Source organism: Pelobates fuscus, chromosome 3, assembly GCF_036172605.1.
Source record: "Pelobates fuscus isolate aPelFus1 chromosome 3, aPelFus1.pri, whole genome shotgun sequence".
NCBI classification, from domain to species: domain Eukaryota; kingdom Metazoa; phylum Chordata; class Amphibia; order Anura; family Pelobatidae; genus Pelobates; species Pelobates fuscus.
Window position 1 is genome coordinate 255,738,587 of NC_086319.1, and position 23,087 is coordinate 255,761,673.

The window sequence follows — 23,087 nt, forward strand, 5'->3', positions numbered from 1 at the left end:
ATCTCATACTATATGTTGTTCTCATTGGGCTGGGCTGTGTGAACCTCTTACATGTTTCCAGTCTCCATTATAAAACTTTGCAGTAGCCACATAGCTAAATGGAGGTGGTATCCGTTATCCAAGTGCCCCAAGGGCTTTACCAGGCATCTCCAGCAGGTGTCAGTAGACCTGATGTACTTTATCTGACAAAACATAACTGCGTATAGATGTCTTATAATGAGCATTATTCTAAAGAATTGATACATTGTCATATAAATGATGTAGCCAGCAGGAACCAGCATATCTTTGTTCAGATAAGATATAACCATTAGAATCCCTCTATCTTATCTTTATTAAAGAACTCTGCTGAATGCTCTACTATTAGGTTTGTTTTCTCTTTAATAAAAGTTTCCTGACCCTGACATTGAAGGTTCTAGTGGAAAGCAGGCTGTGGTTTGGACGTAGTTAATATATAATTTGGAACATATGGTATTTTAAAATAGGGCCTATTCTTTCTGGAGTGTTGAGGTCTGTGAGAGCTTTCCTAATGATGGCCAATTAGTCATTTAACAGGCTATGGGAGCTGGCTTGTATGGATTTCCATTTGCTAATATTTGCTCTTCAAATATTTTGTTAGAATCGTTTACAACATATTTTATCTGTAGACCAGAAGGTAGGACATCTGGGAAAGGCTCAGTGCCTATACTTTCATACAGATAGACCACATTGGGCTTCTAGGCACCCTAAGCCCTCTATTTGTTCAATGTAGGAAAAAAAAATGTAATAAAACTGGATATAGACTGGATTTATGATTTAATCAAAAGCACTTTACCATATGGCAGGTGTGCTTGCAAAAGGCTGTTTGTTTTGAAGAAAGAAAAAAACATAGTAGGACCATGCAAGAGCTGGGGCAACAATCATTCAATGTAGCTTAGATGGAGATGCTGTTGTCACGTGATCAGCCATTGCTGACAGCCCTTCCATAAGGAAACAGGGAAAGGATGCCCAACAGGCAGGGAATATGCTGTTCTACAGTGTGTCTAGGCACTGACTGGGGGTGAACAGAGAAATTATGGTGCTTTTGGTCTGAAACGAACACTACACCAAGGAGAGCTAGTAAGTGCTGTCCACAGAGGGCTAGTGCTGAAATGTTATCCTTGGTCATTTGATTGCTTTTATTGTGTTCCATTTAGTCCATTTACTCTGTCTGCAATTTGCACATATTTCTGTTCTAAAAGGGAAGTCTGAGTAGCGATTCTGGACCCTAACAGTTAGCAATTCACAGAAACCTAACTGATACAGACCATCGTTGTTTAGAATCCTTAGAACTCCAGCCTGTCAGTGTAGAACCTGCACAATTTGTGTTGTTGTATAGTTAATAGATGACAGCGTGCAACCATCCTGGGATGCTGAGACAAGTAATTATGTAAGAAAGCATGTAACAAATCAATACAAGGTATACACCATTCTCACGAATACCCATGTGTTTAATTCTCCTTGTGATGTGTATTGGAAGTTAAGAGGTTAATATAACAGTAAATGTAATAGATACATTGATAGATTCATTTAAAAGAGGTTGGGGTAAAGCTTTTTACAGGAACTTTGTATCTGCCTTTAGCTAGAGGCATTTATGTTGCTGTGCATATGGCAGAGCTGAGTGAGTTTCTGATGCCAAGTACAGGTGAGAGGCCCCTCCCTTGCCCTGGTCCTGTCCTGTGATGTCACCTGCATCACCTATAAGACATCTCCCTCCTAGCTCAGCCTGCCTGACTGTCTGCAATGAGATAAAGTACAGTAACACTCAGAGGAGAGAAAATACTGATATTCCATGGACAGCTGTAAGATTGAAGGTAAATTTAGGATATGTCTGAGTTAAATGACATAGATAACTGCAAAGGTCTGGGAGAAAAGTTACTTTAATAATAATAATAATAATACTACTAATATTAATTAATATTCAGAACAAACATATTTAATAGACAGCTAGCATTGACCAATACTAAAACTGCCTTCTAGTTAACATCACCTGGACCACTGTGACACATGGGTGTGCTTAATTTGATATTTTGGTCATAATTAACCCATATTTGACACATGTTAAAATATGATACTGCACAAGTTCTGTGTGTGCACAGTATGTGTGTGTGTGTGTGTGTGTATATATATATATATGAAGTGTTACACACTTAACTGGTCCATAAATCTACAGTACAATAGCATCCTCAGTGAATAATAATACACAGCACAATGTTGTACCCACTGCACTCAGCAGTCACAAAGGAAAATATATAAAGTGGTACTTTAAAAATGCTACTCAATTAAAGAGAGCATTTGATTGTCTCCATATATTTGTTTTTGAGGGGGCACCTCTATAAGCAGGTAGGGCTTACCCTCTATAAAGATAGCTCTGTGTGTTATTTGGCAATCCCATGTATAGCATTTTATTATGTTATTATATGTATTTTCTGTTAGATCTATCAGTAATGAATAATCACAATACAAGCCTATATAGCTTGTTCTGCAATCTACTTATGCAGCACTTAGAAGAACCACTGTATTGCTACCTATGGTACATTTATGGTTGTGGCAGCTTTTTGGGGAAGTTGAGATCATAGCTTATTTTTGTGTCACTTTCTACATTTCAGGTATTTATAGTACCAATTCTGAATTTCTCACTGCCTTTAATTTTGTAAACTTCTAGTTGGGAGATTTAACATGATTCATTGGGGCACATTAGCAAAATTCCAAATGCACTGAATATTCCTCTATTATTCGATGAATCATGTTTTTTAATTTCTCCAGGAGAGATGAATGATAAGTGAGGCCCAGGGAGCAGTAAATACAGTAGGGGGGCATGCTAGTACTGTCATGAGAACAGTGGATTTGCCTTACCCTGGACCGGAAAGTTATAATGTCATGGCAAATTTATGTAATATGATGTACTACTACTGCTGCCATTCACCGCCATGTGTCATACACGAAGCAGACTATATTTATATTTATCCATACTGAGATTTTTAATCAGGCACTGTATTCTATCTAGTGATATTTCCCTGTGACTTGCATGACACATGCAGACAGGTTGTGTCTTAATGAACATTCACACAAGGATCTTTATGGCAGTCAAATTCTAACGGTACAGTGGGACTACAACTCCTATTATCCTTAGGCATGATAAAAGTTGTATTAAAAACAATATAATAATGGGAGGGATCAGTTCCTGCTCCTCTGCTGGATAGCAAGTTAATAAGTACCATAACATTCATGGGGAATTATTATTATTAAGCTGTATTTCATACACTGTGTTATGCTGGTTTTACTAAAATGATGTAATGTACAAGTATGTGCAGATCTTTATTGGGCCATTTCAGTTCATGTCAGAACCAGAATGGGAAACAACAAATGTTTAATACCTGGACACAGACAAATGTGTTACTGTATTAGTCCTTATGTTACTCAGTTATAGGGTTTGATTTGTAAACAGGATTGTATTGCATGAAGTTTTTGTTTTGCTTGTTTTTTGCTTCTTCAGACTGAGAAAATATAAACAAGTATAAATGTGACATGATGAATTTGGATATTATAACATAGTGTCTTTCCCCTGGGGGACAGAATATTTTACAAAAAGCACATGGTACAGTAAATAATGCTTTTTGCGCAATTTGTAGTGGTGAAGGTTTTTTTTTGGAAACTAAAATGTTCCTTAGAGGCAGCCATCTACATTGTGTACAACACATGGACATAAAATAACCTAAACATATACATCTATCACCTGCATTTCTAGTATGTTAACCTACTGCCATTATGAGCCATACTAGAGGTAACCATCCCTCTTCAGCAGTCAGCCTGTTGTCATTTGTATGGACGTGTTGCCCACATCAAGTGCAGAGAGACATGAGGATTTCCTCTACACCTTTGGTCAGCTAATAGGTGTCTGGATGTGTGTTTTACCTTGTGTGAGTGTGACTAAAAGGGACACTCCAGGCCTCTTCATGGTGAATATTGTGTCCTCTTTTTTCATGTTACACACAGTGCATATTTCAATAGAAACTGGAACTTTTATAAATTAACCTGGTTACACCTCCCCTGGCTGTCAATCAGACAGCAGGTCCTGTTACTTCCTGGTAGTTAAGCTCAGTGGTGCTTAACCCACAAGGCAGCAATTGTCCAGAGCACCTGCTTTGTAAAGACTTCTCAATGAGCTACATTGGGAAATTTGTGATTGGACAGCCACAGAAAGTCCTGGCGGGGAAAGAAGAGGAGAAATTGCAAAGGCGAGTGTACCTCTATAGGAGGTTATCACATGCTCTGGTCTCTTTTCTTAAATACATGGATTACCCTGGAATACTGTTTCAGTAGCTAAAGGTCAGAAACCAGCAAAGTACCACAATAATATAGCAATTTGCACCAGACTAGACAAGGTTACATAACTGACAAAGCAACTGGATGCACTTGTAGCCAACTAATTACATTTCTCCTGACTGAGTGGACACCACCTGAGGCAAGACATGTAAAGAGAATACATTAGCAGCGGCTCAGCAAAACAATAATACAGTCCAGACGTTTGAGCTAACTCCAATTCTCACAGGATACTACAGCAAATCTAATCATAGTGTCAAAATTAATTTAGCAAATTAGGTATATGTTTTTTTTGACCATACATATTTACAAACAACAACAACAAAAGTTTGAAAAATTGGGCATTCAGCAGGGACATTCTACTGATTTTCATAGTATTTACATAATTTTCCCAATCTTGCTAGTATTTGCATTTTTATAATTAACCTTTTTTTGAGTCCATCAAAAGTTTCAGCTCTTTCCTAGAGTTTCCTATAATACCACATTAATATTAATATGTACTTGTAAATTATACAATTTACTATTAGGATGTGATTTGGAGATTTATTGTGAGGGCACCCACGCCAACAGGACATGCATCAAGTTATCAAAATTAATTCAGCGCTTGCTAAACTTTATGGAAAATGAGGGGGATTGACTCTATGGAATTTTCACAATTAAATGTGCCTTTGTATATGCTGATGATAAATGGAGAGGTTTTTGATAATTTTTGGTAAAATTGAGAGCATTTCTTATACAGCATTTAATAAATATGATTTACCATTATTAGTTATACATATTTTTAAAATTTCTTCTAATACATGTAATTTAATTCAAATCTGAATTGGAACAATGCTCATTGTTTGTTGCCTTTTGTCAACTATATGGAAAAGACATATCCATATTAATATTTTTACCATGTATCAATACATTTATGACACCTCTAGCTATCCTAAGGCAATATTTTATATCCTCAAGCAGAAATCATTTTTGTATATATTATTGTGGTAAGGTGAATAATGGACAAGCAACACACATTTCAAATTCTAGGTATTCAGCATATGTCAGACAGACAGTCACACACACACACACACAGACAGACACACACACACACACACACACAGGCAGGCAGACACACACACACACACACACACAGGCAGGCAGTCACAGGCAGGCAGTCAGACAGACAGTCACACACACAGGCAGACAGACACACACACAGGCAGTCGTACAAACAGGCAAACAGTCACACGCAGGCAGTCTCACACACACACACACTTACCACTTTCCATTATGGCTGGAAGGGGGAGTGGATGCAGTTGGTTGTTGGGGAAGCAGGGACTCCTTCCTTCTTCCTTCATCCCATGCAGCAGTTACCAGGGCCTTCAGGTAGGTATTAGCCCTGCCTCTGTCTCTCGATAAGCCCCGCCCCTGCCGCTCAGTAAGCCTTGCCCCCGCTGCCTCGATTTTTTTATTTTTTTTTATAGACCTGGGAGGAGAATAATGAAATCATCCACCTGGGTACCTGTTTTAGCTTCCTGCACTTCTGTCACCCGGCCAAGTGCGAGCTGTGTCGGCCACATGGTGCCCCCTGGTCCATGGCCGGGGGCATCTGTGGCCGGGTCGCAAGGGCTGCCGGGCTAGCACAGTACTACCACAACCTATACACCAGAAAACCCCACACCCGTCCACAGACAACATACACTCTTTTCTAGAGGGCACAACACTACCTCACCTTACCCAACACCAGACGAAGTCAAATGTGCAATACATTCTATGCCAAAACACAAGGCCTCTCGCCCAGATGGGCTTTCTATTACTATTAACATAAATTAGAACCTTCTCCGACCCCGTTCCTCACTGTGCTTTTTTTTTCAATTCTTTATTTTTGCAAGTTTTTGCATATGATACAACATATTTTGGTAGCAGGTTAAAGATAGTCACATTACTTGTATACAAACGTCACCCAGCTGGGTCAACTCCATTTTATGTTTTGTAGGGGCTTGTGCACCCAGGCTCATCTATGGGTGGTCCTAGGACGAGTGGTTTGGGGGGTGCTGGGGTCAGGCCGCATGCGCCTTATGGCCAATCTGTGTTGCGCCTTGTCCTGTGAGCTATAATAGGGCGCTTATTTATGGTGTGCGTAGGTGTTGAGCTGCTCTAGTCTGGGTCTGTGTGTTCGCTCAGTAGTGCTGGTCCAGGAGATGTGGGTCATGCGCTGTGTAGTCTGGGGTCTGCTGCTTTTGCGCAGCGGTGTCGCTTAATAACCGTGTGCTGCAGGGGGGGGGGGGGAGCTTGGTATCTTAGTGCTACTTCTAAGGCTTACGGAGCCGGCAACTCTACAACATAGGCAATTTTTCTAAACAGTATTCAACATTGATAAAAAAATAAATAAAAATAAATTAAAAAAAAGACTTTTATAGAACTGTGTAAAGAACATCTTGTGTAATATGATGTATAGGTAAGTTCAGTCTCCAAGTTCAAGGTGGCAGTTCCTCTGCCGTAGGTGCTTCCCCTCTGGGCACAAATGGGGTGATGTTCCAAGCCGGGTGGTCTGCCGTCGGCGTCGTTGTCAGGCCAAGGGCTTGCAGGAAGGTTGTCGCCTACTTGGGTGCGATATTGTATGGGTCTTCCCCGCTTTGTCAGCGAGTAATTGGCGGGGTCCCCATTTGTAGACTATGGATTTCTCTTGGAGAAGCTGGGTAATAGGCTTGAGAGATCTCCGCCAAGATAGAGTATGTCTGGAAAAGTCCCGGAAAAAACCTAGTTGTGCTCCCTCAAAGGATACTGTGGGGGTGTCTCTCACTGCTCCCATAATAATACCTCTGTCAGAGTCCCGCACCATTTTGAGCAGTACATCCCTGGGTACCTCTTGGGTTGCGTTGGTCACCTTGTTGAGCCTGAAGCAGGAGTCCACCACTAGCTGTTTAGACTGTTTGGGCATGAGGAGGGTGGCAAGTAGCCTCCTGCAGTAGTGAGGGAGTTCTGCTTCCGCTACGGTTTCCGGCACTCCCTTGATCCTTATGTTGCGTGCCCTGGCTTTGTCCTCCAGGTTAGCAAGCTGAGCCTGATGGTCGTCGCACTGCTTCTGCAGGGCACCAAGGGCTGCATCTGGGGCCGACTGTGCCAGCTTGTTGCCTGTCATATTCTCTTCCACTGTGTCCATGCGTGTGGTAAGGGTGGAGACTGCTGCTTTAATTGGCGCCAGATCTGCCTTGAACATGGCTTGAATTTCTGGCACCAGGGCTTTGATGTCTGCCTTTGTGGCTGGGGTCGAATCGTCCAGCGCTGTAGTCGCTGCTTGCCCTGATCGCCGCCTCTGTATAGGGGAGAGGTCGGCTGGGCTACTGTCCTCCTCCGAGGACAGTGTGTATTCAGATGTGGGCGCCATCTTGGCGGGTGCGGGATGCACGGCTGTGCGCATGTAAGCGCCGATATCTTGTAACCCCAGTCCCGGATCTGGTCGCAGCTTTTTGTTCTTTTTCCCCATCGTGTCGGGGTACGGGCAGCCACTGTGTGGGTCTGGATCGCGGGTATTTCCGCTGTTAGTCTGCGTTTTATCGGGCCGTCTTGCGGAGCAGCTCTGGGACACGTCCAGCTCATTTGGGCGCCGGCTCCGCCCCCTCACTGTGCTTTTTAATGACATCAAAACCTTGGGCACTATGCCTAAAGAGATGTTAGAGGCGCATGTGGTAACATTCCCCAGTGACGCAAATCACCCACTGTCTGTGAAAATCTTAGACCCATATCCTTACTAAACGCGGATATAAAACTCTACGCAAAATTGTGGGCATCTAGGCTCAACCCAATGCTAGCAGGCTTGGTGTCGGAGGAACACGCAAGTTTTGTGCCGGGCAGGTAAGCAGGCGATAACACCAGACAATTTACAATTTATAAATTTAATCAGTTGGGCCAAGATCAGCAAACAAGGAGGGACGGTTCTGGCGTTCGACACCAAAAAGGCATTCGACCGCCTGAACTGGGAATACATGAAGCTGACACTCATGAAACTGGGCTTCTCAGCCTCTACCTTGGGGGGAATTATGGCCCTCTACCAAGCCCCATCGGCACGAGTCTTCAACTCTGGATTATTATCCAAGCCGTTTGATATTAGCAATGGCACCCACTAGGGATGCCCACATTCACCTCTCTTGTTTATTCTATGCCTAGAACCAGTCATTCACCACATAAAGTCCCATCCGGGAATCAATGGTCTCACTACACCAGCCGGGGTCCAAAAAACTGTTCGCGGACAATGTCCTGCTTTACCTAACTCATCCACACACATCCATCCCGAACCTGATGAATCTCCTTACACAATATGTGAATATCTCGTATTACAAGAACAATCTCACGAAAACCCAGGTACTACCCATTGGCATTCCCTCCTCCACAGTGCAGTCCCTAAAAAACTCAGACCCCTTTGACTGGAGGAAACCTCGCTTAAATATCTTGGTATTAATCTAACAAAGTCAGACGCACAACTAATTCAAGAGAACCATATGACCGTAATCCACAAATTACAAACCCAATTAGATACAGTGCCTTGCAAAAGTATTCACCCCCCCCTTGGCATTTTTCGTGTTTTGTTGCCTCACAACCTGGTATTAACATGGATTGTTTGAGGATTTGCATAATTTAATTTATAGAACATGCCCACAACTTTTAAGATTTTTTTTTTATTATTGTGAAGCAAACAACAAGTAGGACAAAATAACAGAAAAAGTAAATGTGCATAACTATTCACCCCCAAAAAGTCAATACTTTGTAGAGTCATCTTTTGCAGCAATCACATCTCCAAGTCGTTTTGGATAAGTCTCTATGAGCTTGCCACATCTTACCACTGGGATTTTTGCCTATTCCTCCTTGCAAAACTGCTCCAGCTCCTTCAAGTTGGATGGTTTGCACTTGTGAACAGCAATCTTAAAGTCTGACCACAGATTTTCTATTAGATTGAGGTCTGGGCTTTGACTAGGCCATTCCAACACATTTACATGTTTCCCCTTAAACCACTCAAGTGTTGCTTTAGCAGTGTGTTTGGGGTCATTGTCTTGCTGGAAGGTGAACCTCCATCCTAGCCTCAAATCACGCACAGAGTGGTACAGGTTTTGCTCAAGAATATCCCTGTATTTAGCACCATCCATCTTTCCCTCAACTCTGACCAGTTTCCCAGTCCCGGCTGCTGAAAAACATCCCCACAGCATGATGCTGCCACCACCATGTTTCACTGGGGGGATGGTGTTCTTTGGGTGATGTGATGTGTTGGGTTTGCGCCAGACATAGCGTTTTCTTTGATGGCCGAAAAGTTAAATTTTAGTCTTTCTTCTGGCCACTCTGCCATAAAGCTCAACTCTATGGAGCGTATGGCTTATTGTCGTTCTATGTACATATACTCCAGTCTATGCTGTGGAACTCTGCAGCTCCTCCAGGGTTACCTTAGGTCTCTGTGCTGCCTCTCTGATTAATGCCCTCCTTGCCTGGTCCGTGAGCTTTGGTGGTTGGCCGTCTCTTGGCAGGTTTGCTGTTGTGCCATGTTCTTTCCATTTGGTTATGATAGATTTGATGGTGCTCCTGGGGATCATTAAAGATTTGGATATTTATTTATAACCTAACCCTGACTTGTATTTCTCAATAACATTGTACCTTACTTGTTTGGAGAGTTCCTTGGTCTTCATGCCAGTGCTTGTTAGTGGTGCCTCTTGCTTAGGTGTTGCAGCCTCTGGGACCTTTCAAAAAAGGTGTGTATATATGTAATGACAGATCACTTAGATTGCACACAGGTGGACATCATTTCACTAATTATGTGACTTCTGAAGGTAATTGGTTGCACCAGAGCTTTTTATGGGCTTCATAACAAAGGAGGTGAATACATACGCACATGCCAATTTTCTGTCTTCTATTTCTAAAAAATAGTTTTATGTTTATATTTTTCTCATTTCACTTCACCAACTTAGACTATTGTGTTCTGAGCCATCAAATAAAATTCAGATTAATAAAACATTGAACTTAAGGCTGTAATGTAACAAAATAGGTAAAAAGTCAAGGGGATGAATACTTTTGCAAGGCACTGTACATGGCAGGGTCTGGAGGTGTCATGGCTGGGGTGGATACATACTACCAAAATGATGGCGCTACCCCATGTACTATACCTTTTCCGCACCATTCCTGTAGAGCTACCAGATAAACTCCTGAAAAGGTTTCAAACCATCTTCAACACATATATTTGTGGGAAAAAAACAAGAATAGCGAGGCGCCTAACCTGGCAAACACCAGCTAAAGGAGGCTTAGGTATCCCTAGTGTGAAATCTTATTACAAAGCGTCAATATTGGCACAGGGACTGGGAGTCCTGTCAAATGCCAAACCACCGATTTGGTTCCACCTGGAGGATGCCTGCTTACACCCTCACAAACGAGAACACATGCTGAGGTCATACACGAAACTAACGCACACAACATACATCACTAACGCACACAACATACCTCACTAGCTTTGGACTAAACTGCATAGGCAAGAGTACAAAAGCAAAACCACTCTCCCTGTGCAACAACGCCATAGATGATGCTGAGCCACTGACCAAATACACCTACATAGAACAGTGGGAGAAAGACTTCGATACCACTATCCCTACCCCACCATGGCTTCAAGCCATACAAACCACTTGATCATCCTCCCATAGTCTATCCCACTGGGAAGCATATTGCAAGCTCCTAATGAGGTGGTATTTGGTCCCGGCTCGGCTGGCACTCATGTACCACAATGTTTCCCCCTTGTGCTGGTGATGCGGCCTACATGCTGGATCTCTCAAACATATATTTTGGGATTGTCCCACATTGGCACTGTATTGGCAGCGAATAAGGTAGGCTATTGAATGGGGCCATAGCCATCAGAGTACCCACCAACAGAGATAGGAATTTCAGGCACAGCAAGGCTACATTACTGACAGGGAGGAGAATGAGACAGGTAGACAAAGGCAATATGCCAAGCTGACAGAACACTTTACCACAGGCACCACCTAGGCTACAAGGCAGCAATGCTATACAATACATGGTGTAATGGTTGTCCCTGAGTACTCCAGAAAATGCAAGAAATAGCAATGATATGTACTGTGTCAATGGCACTCTGCCCCATTTTGAAAATGTATGCCTACCAGGATCTCTGTACACACACCCTTGTACTTGAAGGGTACACCGTCAGCGACGAACAAATGTTCATTTGTGTGTCTTGTGCACTGATTGTAAAGGTTGCATTTCCCATATTGTTCAGTATACTATGCAAAGCTGTGTAAAGTTTATTTCCCCCCTCCCCTCATTCTTTTCTGTATCCCAGATTGTCGTTCATCTTCATATGAAAAATATAAATAAAAATCAGATATTGAAAAAAAAAAAAGGGGGGGGGGGGGGGGGATTCTGTAGGCTATAACTGCCTGATTTAATTGGAGTGATTATAGTGTCTGGAGTCCACTGGCTCTGTCCTTTAAAGCAGCATTACACTGCTTTTAAAGTTTTAATGCTTAACCCCTTAAGGACACATGACGTGTCTGACATGTCACAATTCCCTTTTATTCCAGAAGTTTGGTCCTTAAGGGGTTAAAAGGACACTCCAGGCACCCAGACCACTTCTGCCCATTGGAGTGGTCTGGGTGCCAACTCCCACTACCCATAACCCTGCAAGCAGGGCCGTCATCAAGGCATGACAACCATAACGGTTGTCATGGGCCTGGCGGTCCTGGGGGGCCTGAGCCCCACATTCATTATGTGCACATATATATACATCTAGCGATTTCCGCTGTATATATGTGCACAGAGGGCACCCTGCTACCTGTACATTGCATAGGGGGGCCCAGCAGCACACTCTGTCCTCCTTTCCAGCTGCTCTCTGTCTAACTTTCCTGCACCCTGCGGCCGCCAGAGCGTTGCCACGGGTTACTATGGCAACGCTCCGCACAGCACGCAGGCCTGTCTCGCGAGAGTTAGTCAGAGAGGAGCTGGAAAGGAAGACAATGTGTGCTATTGGGCCCCCTCTTCAATGTACCGCGGCTGGCTCCCTCCACCATGTCACTGGACCAACAGGGAATGCGATCTCCCCCCTCGCTGGCACGGTAAGAACCAGGGAGGGGGGAATAAAATTGAAATATACACACACAAAAAAAAAAATACTCCCCTCCCCCCTATTTTACACACACACTGAATCCTTACAAGCACACTCTGCACTACACACACACACACACTACGTTCACTAAACACACTCTGCACTACACACACACTACATTCACTAAACACACTCTGCACTACACATACACACTACATTCACTAAACACACTCTGCACTACACACACACTACATTCACTAAACACACTCTGCACTACACATACACTTTAAATTTCCATAACGCGTTTCGTCAAAAATACTTTTTCCATTTGAAAAAGTATTTTTGACGAAACGCGTTATGGAAATTTAAATTGTGTTCTTTTATATATATTAAAGTATTTTTGGTCATTTATTTGTGCCAATTACCTTTTTATAGATACATAACCTTTCTTTTTTTACCCTGGCTTTTTATTATTATTTTATTTATCTTTTATTGGTTTTATAAAAAACCCTGGAAAATTTCCCTGGAAGTTTCCTGTACTAAAAGAAATCCTTAGGTGGGGATCAATCCACCCACGCTGTCATCACAGAGCAGTTTGCCTGCTCTTGTCTTGTAAGTACATTCTTTTATTATTTTATTAATATTACTATACAGTGAGCACTATCGGCTGTCTTTTTTATCCCGAGAATTGGACACTAGTGACGGAGAGGAACCCATTTATATCCCATAAGCGGGGATTAAACCGCTGTATGCGCTTCACTCCAGAGCTGGATATTAGCTCTGGCAAATGTGAGTTTTATACTATTATTCCTTTACGTCTACATTTGAATTTTACATACTGCACCATTGGTTGTCCTTCTCTCTCCTTTTATCTTTTATATAAAGTGGATCCACTACAGCAGTAGAAGACCTCACCAGCAAAGACCATTTGTAAGGATATAATAGTTGGACCTTTTCCTTTTAATCTGACTTTTTATTACTGACTGGCGCAGCCTTTTTATTGTTTTTACTTGTCTTATTCTAAAGGATTTGAGGGATCCCCTTTTAAGGTTGCTGCCTAAAAGTTAATCAAGCGCTGTCTCATTCTTTTATCTTTGTCATCATTCACTAAACACACTCTGCACTACACACACACACTACATTCACTAAACACACTTTGCACTACACACACTACATTCACTATACACACGTTTCACTCACTACACACTACATTAACTATACACACGTTTCACTCACTACACACTACATTTACTAAACACGCTCGGTACTACACACATACACTACATTCACTAAACACACTTTGCACTACACACAAACACACACACACTGCATTCACTATACACACGTTGCACTCACTACAAACACACTACATTTACTAAACACACTTTGCACTCACTACAAACACACTACATTCACTACAAACACACTACATGCTCTACACACACTACATTCACTATACACACTACATCCACTTCAAAAACACACTCTGCATTCACTATGCACACCTACATTCACTACACACACACTCTGCATCTAATGCATGCATACAAACATTACATACATTACACAAAATGTACAATCTGCATCCACTATACACACCGAATCCATGACACACATACTGCATCCACTATACACACTGCATCCATGACACACATACTGCATCCACTACACACATTCTACATCTACTATACACACTGCATCCATGACACACATTCTACATCCACTATACACACACACACACACACACACACTTCATCCTTGTGGGTGGGCTCGGGGATGGCTCCTGGGGTCCAGATCTTGATCTGTGTCAGGGGCCCTAAAATTTCTGATGGCAGCCCTGCCTGCAAGTGTAATTATTGCAGTTTTTATAAACTGCAATATTTACCTTGCATGGTTAACTCCTCCTCCAGTGGCTGTCTACTAGACAGCCACTAAAGGGCACTTCTGTGTTTATAGCACACATTCCACGCTATGTGAGGACCTCCAGCATCGCTGAAATCCCCATAGGAAAGCATTGAAAGCATTTTTCAATGCTTTCCTATGGGGAGATCTAATGCGCGTGCGCGTCATTGCGTGGACGGACCCTGAACCAGCGCCGAGGGACATCGGCGCTGGATGCAGGTAAGTCACTGAAGGTGTTTTAACCCCTTCAGCAACTTGGGATGGGGGGTGGGAGGGAGAGGGGACCTGCAGTGCCAGGAAAATGGTTTGTTTTCCTGGCACTGGAGAGTACCTTTAACAACAGTATGCAGCAACACATTCTCTCCATGCTGCTTTTGCTCATGAGGAAGGATTAGGCTGAGCAGTAAAGGGTGGCTGTAATTGGCTTAGAGTGTCAGCTGACCGCACTCAGCCTATCACAGTGCCAGGTATGACTACAAGGAAGTGTATAATCATTGTCTCAGGCACACCTCCTGTTGAGGCAGAGCTACGGGAAGCCAGAAACTCTCATTCAATGTTAAATTCCTTGAACATTGTTTATCACCAAATTGAGGGCCCGTGCCAGTGCCAGTGCCAGTGCCAGTGAACTCCAGGCACTATAATAAATTTGATGACATGAAATGATAATAGTGCCTACAGTGTCCCTTTAGCAGTGTATAAAACAGGTCACCCAAGTTTTGCATTCTGCAAACAGGTCTTGCATGCATTTCAAAGGTATTTTAATTCTCTGATGCAGATGTCTACAACTCCTGGACCTCAATGATGGTCACCATAAAAGTACAGCAATACCAACAAATGTTAACCCAAATGGCAAAATATTTTTCCTATAAAACATAATTAAAAAAAAAAAGTAGCAAAAATTTAACTGGGGAGGAGTTAGCAATGTTTCCATGTAGATTGCCCCAGTTTTACTAATTTAGACCACTTGTTAGAACTTTGGAAATATTGATAATTCCCTCAGTGTCATCTTTGAAAACTATTCCAGAAAAATACCTTTTTTCTCCGTAGGTATTGGGTTTATGTGGTCATTGTATTATTTAAACTTGCATCCCCGATTTTAATTCTTTCTCCTGAATGTTGCAATTCTAATATCAAATCAATATGTCTGAGAACTCTTATTCTGAGAGGGATTCTAGTATAGATTCACTTCTAACAGTGCTGTGAATTTATTGATTGCATTCAAAACCAAATTCCAAAGGCTTCATAGCGGAGAGTAAATAGGAAGGTGATTTATTTAGGATCAGCAGATCAAAATGATATACGTTTAGCACCAAGCTTCAATCATGTATGACACCGAAACATTATATATAATTTTGTTCTCCTGACCCTGAATAAAACATCTTCCTGCTTGGAATTTGATTTTGAATACTTCTAAGGGACTGAAGATATCTTCCATGGTGCTCCAGGCATGGTAATAGACTCAATTGTGTTTCTGTCAGGATTACTAATTGATCCCGCTGTATCACACCTAGGACTAGGGATAACGTCTAACCGGACCATTAGAATGGCCGGACTTAACGTATCCAAGAATAGTCAGAATACTTGCCGAGGTCAGGGATAGAGAATCAGACACAGCCAAGGCTAGATTAAGAGCCCAGTGGGCCTGGTGCTGACAATTATGATGGGCCTAATTACACCATCTTATTTACCAAAAACATTAAAACAGTCCAACCTCCTAAGCGTCATGTATCTGATGTAGATGGTGCTGGAGGGAAACTCATAGGATGCAGCTATGAGAAAACATATACCCTATGCTAATCTCATGCTTTCATCTTCAAGTAAACCCATACCCCCTAACAGCAGTGTCCAGTAAAGCAGGAAGTCTATGGGTAAAAGTGTGGGCCACTGACACAAATCTGCCGAAAGGGGCGAACATACACAAAAAGGGGGCATGTCTGTGTCCCCATGTCTCCCAGTCCCTTAGTGTCTGTGCCCCCATGTCACTAGGACACTAGGGGACATTGAGAGACATTGGGACACTGGGAGACATGGGGACACCGAGATACTATGGAACACTAAGAGACCTGGGGATACCGACTCTTGGGGACACTGGGAGATATGGAGAAATGAAGACAGTAGTTGACTTTGGGACACGAGGGGACATGGGAGACATGGGGCACTGAGACACTGTGATACACAGGGGACACTGTGATATATAGGGGACACTGGAGACTTGATAAAGACCTGGGTACAGGTCAAAATGTTGCGGTGTACAATAAACCTGCTTAAATCTATCACAATGAGTGCCTGAGATTTTTTGTTCTTCTATACTAGGGACACTGAGACACCTTGGGGCACTGTGAGACATAGGGACACTGAGAGACTAGGGGATTCTGAGAGACTAGGGGACACTGAGACACTACGGACACTGAGAGACACCAGGGACACTGGGAGACATGGGGCACTGAGACACTATTTCCCCATGTCTCTTAATGTCCCCATGTCTCTCAGTGTCCCCATGTCTCAGTGTCCCCTAGTGTCTCAGTGTCCCCTAGTGTCTCAGTGTCCCCTAGTGTCTCAGTGTCCCCTAGTGTTTCAGTGTCCCCTAGTGTCTCAGTGTCCCCATGTCGCCCAGTGTCCCCTAGTGTCTCAGTGTCCCCATGTCGCCCAGTGTCCCCTAGTGTTTGTATCCCCATGTCTCCCAGTGTCCCTTAGAGTCTGTATCCCCATGTCTCCCAGTGTCCCAATGTCACTAGGACACTTAGAGACATTGGGACACTGTGAGAGACATGGGGACACTGAGACACTGGGAGAGAGACATGGGGACACTGAGATACATAGGGACACTGAGAGAATAGGGGACTCTGGGAGACTAGGAGACTCTGGGAGACTAGGGGCCACTGTGTCCCTAGTGTCTCAGGGTCCCCATGTCCCCCAGTGTCCCTATGTCTCCCAGTGTCCCAATGACTCAGGGTCCCCAAGTCTCTCACTGTCCCCATGTCTCGCAGGCTCGGAGCTGCTGTCTGGACTCTCTGTGCAGAGCTGCTCCCCATGGATCAGTGAGTAGAGAGAGGCAGGGAGGGAGATGCTGTAACTTCTCATCCTTGCTTCTCTCCACACAAACAGCGACCCCTACTGGCCGGCGCTGGTATTGCAGAATAATCTCTGTTTATACTGAGACAGACATTTGTATTGCCGGTATAACTGCAATATCGGCACCGGCTAGGCAGCCTCAAATACCAGAGAAATACTTCTGAGAAATACCTGGCAACCAAAAGAAATACATGAGAAATACCTGGCAACCCTAAGAGTAGTGTGTGTAAAAAAAATAAATCAATGGGCCTATTTCATGGGCCTGGACCTGGAGCTGCAGCTCCATCAGCCCCTATGTTAATCCGGCCCTGGACACAGCGATGAGGAAAAGCCAAAAGTCAAAAATACCAAATATCAGGGAAGTCAAAACTAAGCCAAAATCAAATACCAAAAAATCAAGATCAGAAACAAACTCTCGGATTACCATCAGGCCAAAATAACGACAGGGCAATGAGAGAATAGAAAAATACCTTTAAATAACCCTCCTGTTATTCCGATTGGCCGTGATTGGCCTTTGATCGGCCAAAGTGTGCGTGCACGTGACGTCACACGCACGCCGACGTCACACACACGTCAACATAATTCTCAACGTGGGCCGTCATGGGGCTATAAGGCGGCATAGATCCGCAGCGGCCGGCATCCCCAGACATGCTGGGATTATCAGGTATCCGGGCATACGGCTGTAAATAGGCATAACTATTCCTCAGTCAGGATGGTAAATACCATTAACCACTTTACCATAAGCGGATGATTTTGCTACATTTTCAACACTACCTTTGAAATTAATTATTCCACGCATTTACCATATTTAGCAGATTGTTGAATTTTCAGAAATAAGCCTCACACTTTTTAAACCAAAAAAAACACTCCTCCAGTTTTTCTAGTACTCATTTTATATCTGGCTTCTTATTGTTTCTCTATGCCAGAATTTCTATCATAAATGTATAACTTTTCTTATATTTTGGTAAAAAAAAAATTGACTGTTGCAACTAGGCCCTGTTTATGTTTATTTTGAGATAGGAATGGCCTTAAATATAAAAGATGAGTTTCATATTCAAGAAGATGTTCTGTACTATTCAACCAAATTATTTCCATTCCTCTTCAATACAGTGGAACCGCCCACTGACATGTTTACGTTCTATTCTGTGTTATTCACTAAACTGTGAATTGTTGGGAAATGAACACGCAATTTCACATCTAGGTGAAATAAAGAAACAACTGAAACGGAAAATAGCTGAATTTGAGAACTTTTCAAATTCAGCTATTTTGTCCTAAAACCGGAAACTCCTTGGTTAATTCCCAAGAATTTCCAATCAAGTGAATAATCGTCAATGTCTGTTGTCCACGCACCCACTGCTATTTCCTCAAGGCTTCTAATATCATCACTGAATGTATATCTTCTTCTTAACTCAGATACAAACACAGCATATTGTATCTACATTTTTGCATGTTTTCTCTTCATCTCTCTCTTTCTTTTCTCTCTCTCTGGTTCCCCCAGTGACTTCAAATCAGTCTTAGTCTCTGTATACTATGGTAAAGATGTGTTAGGCAACCAGCATTCTCTCCCCTAGGATTGTTGTATTAAATCATGCAGGGTTCCTCTCTATTTAGCGTGGTGGTCTGGTAATTCACTGAATTGCAATATTCCTGATTTTTACATGTTTACTCTCTGTATGTCTGTTTCAGGGGATGAATGAGTTAACAACTCATATGTGCCTTATATCTATTATGTCACAAATGCCATATTTCCCTTAGTATTACAGGATCTCAGTGTGCTATTTTGCACTTTTCAGAATTAGATTGTATTTGCAACACTTGACCATTCTTTCTCATCATTTTATCTTTGATGCAGAGAGTCAGTAATATGTTTTCAAAGTACAATTATATTCCAAGTGACATCCTCTTGCCCAAGGAGAAAATTACATTACCGTGATTATAAAATCTCGATAAAATATAGGACAGCTTTTTACAAACCACAATGCATTTAAATGAATAAATTTCTAACAAGACTTTGGATAGTATTTTGCCAGAAAAGTTGCTTCCTTCCCTCATGATTTCTGGTCTGTGACAATTTAATACATTATTCTATATGGTTAAATCATGCAAAAAGAGCTTTAAAAAGAATCAAAAACTGATAAAAAAAAAAACATAAACTATTTAAATGACCTAAAGCTTTATAAGCCAAGATCATTAGCAGACTTGCAGACTTTGATTTAATGTTTTTGATCCATGTTATTACATTTCTATATATCTTTTTTACTTGTCTGTTTGTCTGTGTTGTTTTTATATGTTGATGTCCAGTCAGGGCCGGCCTTAGGCATTTGGGCGCCCTGTGCAAAAAATCTTCACAGCGCCCCCCCTTCCCGTCCCCCCTCCCCCACTCCTTACCCCTTCCCACACACCCTGTCTCACACACACACACACACACACACACAGGCAGACAACCATACACACACACACACACACAAACACACTCAGGCAGTCATACAAAGACAGCCACACACAAACACACACACAGACATAGAATGTGACGGCAGATAAGAACCATTCAGCCCATCTAGTCTGCCCAGACAGTCACACATAGGCAGTCACACACAAACACACACACCCACAGGCAGACAGCCACACACACACAGGCAGACAGCCACACACACAGCCACACACACAGCCACACACACAAACACACAGGCAGACAGCCACACACACAGCCACACACACAGCCACACACACAGCCACACACACAAACACACAGGCAGACAGCCACACACACAGCCACACACACAGCCACACAGGCAGACAGCCAAACACACAGAGGCAGACAGCCACACACACACAGGCAGACAGCCACACACACAGCCACACACACAGCCACACACACAGCCACACACACAAACACACACAAACACACAGGCAGACAGCCACACACACAGCCACACACACAAACACATAGGCAGACAGCCAAACACACAGAGGCAAACAGCCACACACACACACACAGACAGTCAAACACACACTGTCAGACAGCCACACACACACAGTCACACACAGACAGACACACACACACACTGGCAGACAGTCACACACACACACACACACACATAGGCAAACAGTCAGACACACAGGCAGACAGCCACACACACACAGTCAGACACACACACTCACAGATACACACTAACAGACACACACACACTAACATACACAGACACACACTAACATACACACACACACACACTAACAGACAGAGACACACACTAACATACACACACACACACATTAACACATTTTTTTTAAATTTATTTAGACACCCCCCCAGCCTCCTTACCTTTGGGAATGCTGGGGGGGGTATCTTCCTCCCTGGTGGTCCAGTGGCTGCTGGGCTGGGCGGGCGGCTGGCGAGGGAGCACTTCCTCTGAGCTGTCTGCTCAGCTCCCTCGCGCGCCGCAGAGTGAGGCTGGGAGCCGGAATATGACGTCATATTCCGGCTCCGCCTCCCAGTCTCACTCTGCGGCGCGCGAGGGAGCTGAGTAGACAGCTCAGAGGAAGTGCTCCCTCGCCAGCCGCCCGCCAGCACTGCCCGACCGCCCAGGAGCCCGCCGGCATGTCTGTTAGCCGCAAGGCTAACAAGACATTTGCCTTGGGCATTTGGGGGGCGGCTTTTTTTGCCGCCCCCTGGAAAATGCCGCCCAAGGCAAATGCCTTGTTAGCATTGCGGCTAACAGACATGCCGTGTGAGCTATGCGGCCGCAGGGCGCCCCCTGCACCATGGCGCCCTGTGCAGCCGCACAGCTCGCACACCCCTAAGGCCGGCCCTGTGTCCAGTCCATGACCATTAGTTTTCTAAAATGGTCCCCAGGAAAAAAAAAAGAAAAAAAAAGGATGTTTTATGAATTTATGCATGTGTGTGAACAAGGGGTCATCATACATTGTTACTGCAACATTCTGAGGCCAGTTAAAAAGTACCACCCAAAGTGACGTCCATCTCTTTCAGTGTGTTCCAGTAAGAGTCCAATGAAATAAAAAATGTTTATGGGTTGAACCATTGGATGCCAGATACGGTTTGCTTAGATTAGATAAGCATTACAGAAGACATTCACTCTATATCTGCAGTGCCTGTATGTTAACTGTGGGTTGTTGAAGGTTTGGATCTGCTGGGGTGTGATGTCAAATAGATGAAGTATCTCTGATTGTGTCTTATTTTCTCAATGTTCACAGAGAGGTAAATTCTCTTGTTACTGCCTTGTTGTCACAAAGCAACCACTATTGGCCTTCCCCACTGCAAAGTTAATGGGAGACAATGTATGAGCTCAATGTAAAGTTATTCTAGGGGTAAACTGAACTCGGAAAATTGCCTTCACTATTTATAATAGCATACAAAGCATCTGCATGTGAAAACTATATCCTGGTGGCAATATGTGGTACTGCAGGTTACTTAAATACTCATTCTTTGAACTGGAACACCTTCTCTTACTGTTGTGTCAACCCATTCCTGGATGCAAATATTCTAAAAACCTATGATATTTTCATTAACACAGTTAAATCCTTGTAAATGCTTAAAGAAGAGCAAAAATGTTTAATGTAAGGATGGAAAATGTATTAATGTAGCTAACATTTAAGGATTTCTGCTGGGGCACAGGTGGTCATAAATCTTGCAGCTGATGTGAAGAAATGTGAGTATCACATGTGAGTATAAAGCAATTGTTGGTGTTGACTTAATTAGAATATGGATACAGTGAAATGAAACACTCCACTGCCCAAATACAAAATAAATAAAAACACTGTTTGGTAGAAATACCCCAAAATAAAATTTGCATGCATTTAATTATGTGGTTTTTTCATTGGAGTTAAATCTAAAAACAACTTGTGAAAGCTGCAGATCTATTCTGAAGCATTTGCCAGCTCTCCCCTTCTAACCCAGAACAGACCTTCTGTGGTTGTCTTATTACAGACTTCCCAATGTAACTCAATGAGAAGTCTTTGGAGGCAGGTGCTCTGAGAAATTGCTTCCTCTTGAGTTTAGTTCCACTGAGCTAACCAAACCAGGAAATAACAGGACCGGTTGTCTGATTGACAGCCTGGGTAGTGTATCCAGGTTAATTTACAAAAGTGTCAATTTCTATTGAAATCTGCACTATTTGTAAAATTAAAAAAGAGGATACACTCTTCACACATAAAGCTTTTCAGCAAGCTAAAGTGCTTGTCCCTTTAAATCATATCCATGCATCAAGCAGTGAGCCAGTCATATCAGCCACTGTGATGGCAATGTGTCAGATGTCAGCTCTAGCATGAGCAATACATACTTTTAGTTTTTCAGTTTTTCATTTATAGTATTTTTCAATACAATGTTAATAATAATAAACCCATCAACTGAAATAGGACATCGCCATACAACACAGTCTCAAGTGTTAAAGGAACACTCCCCACACCTAAAACACTTTAGCTTGCTCTTTCTTTCACTTTAACAAAAAGTGCAGCTTTCAATATAAATGGGCACTTTTACAGAATAATTTTGTTATACCCTCTGGCTGTCAATTACAAAACAGTGTTTTTTAATATATTTTAGCTTTTTTTTCATTTGGCCAGTGGAGTGTCCCTTTAAGTCATATAATTCATGCATGCAAATGTGTTTAACCCCTTAAGGACCAAACTTCTGGAATAAAAGGGAATCATGACATGTCACACATGTCATGTGTCCTTAAGGGGTTAACAA

The 23,087-nt window shown here is 42.8% G+C and overlaps 1 protein-coding gene across 1 annotated transcript in view; it reads left to right on the forward strand.

Moving 5' to 3' along the window:
- The first annotated feature begins 1,803 nt into the window (after positions 1-1,803).
- PAX4 (paired box 4) overlaps positions 1,804-23,087 on the forward strand; it is a 111,003-nt gene continuing 89,719 nt past the window's right edge. The window contains exon 1 of the mRNA XM_063446240.1: positions 1,804-1,829. Within this exon, the coding sequence (XP_063302310.1) occupies positions 1,808-1,829 (22 nt within the window). The 5' untranslated portion in view covers positions 1,804-1,807. The remainder of the gene's footprint in view (positions 1,830-23,087) is intronic.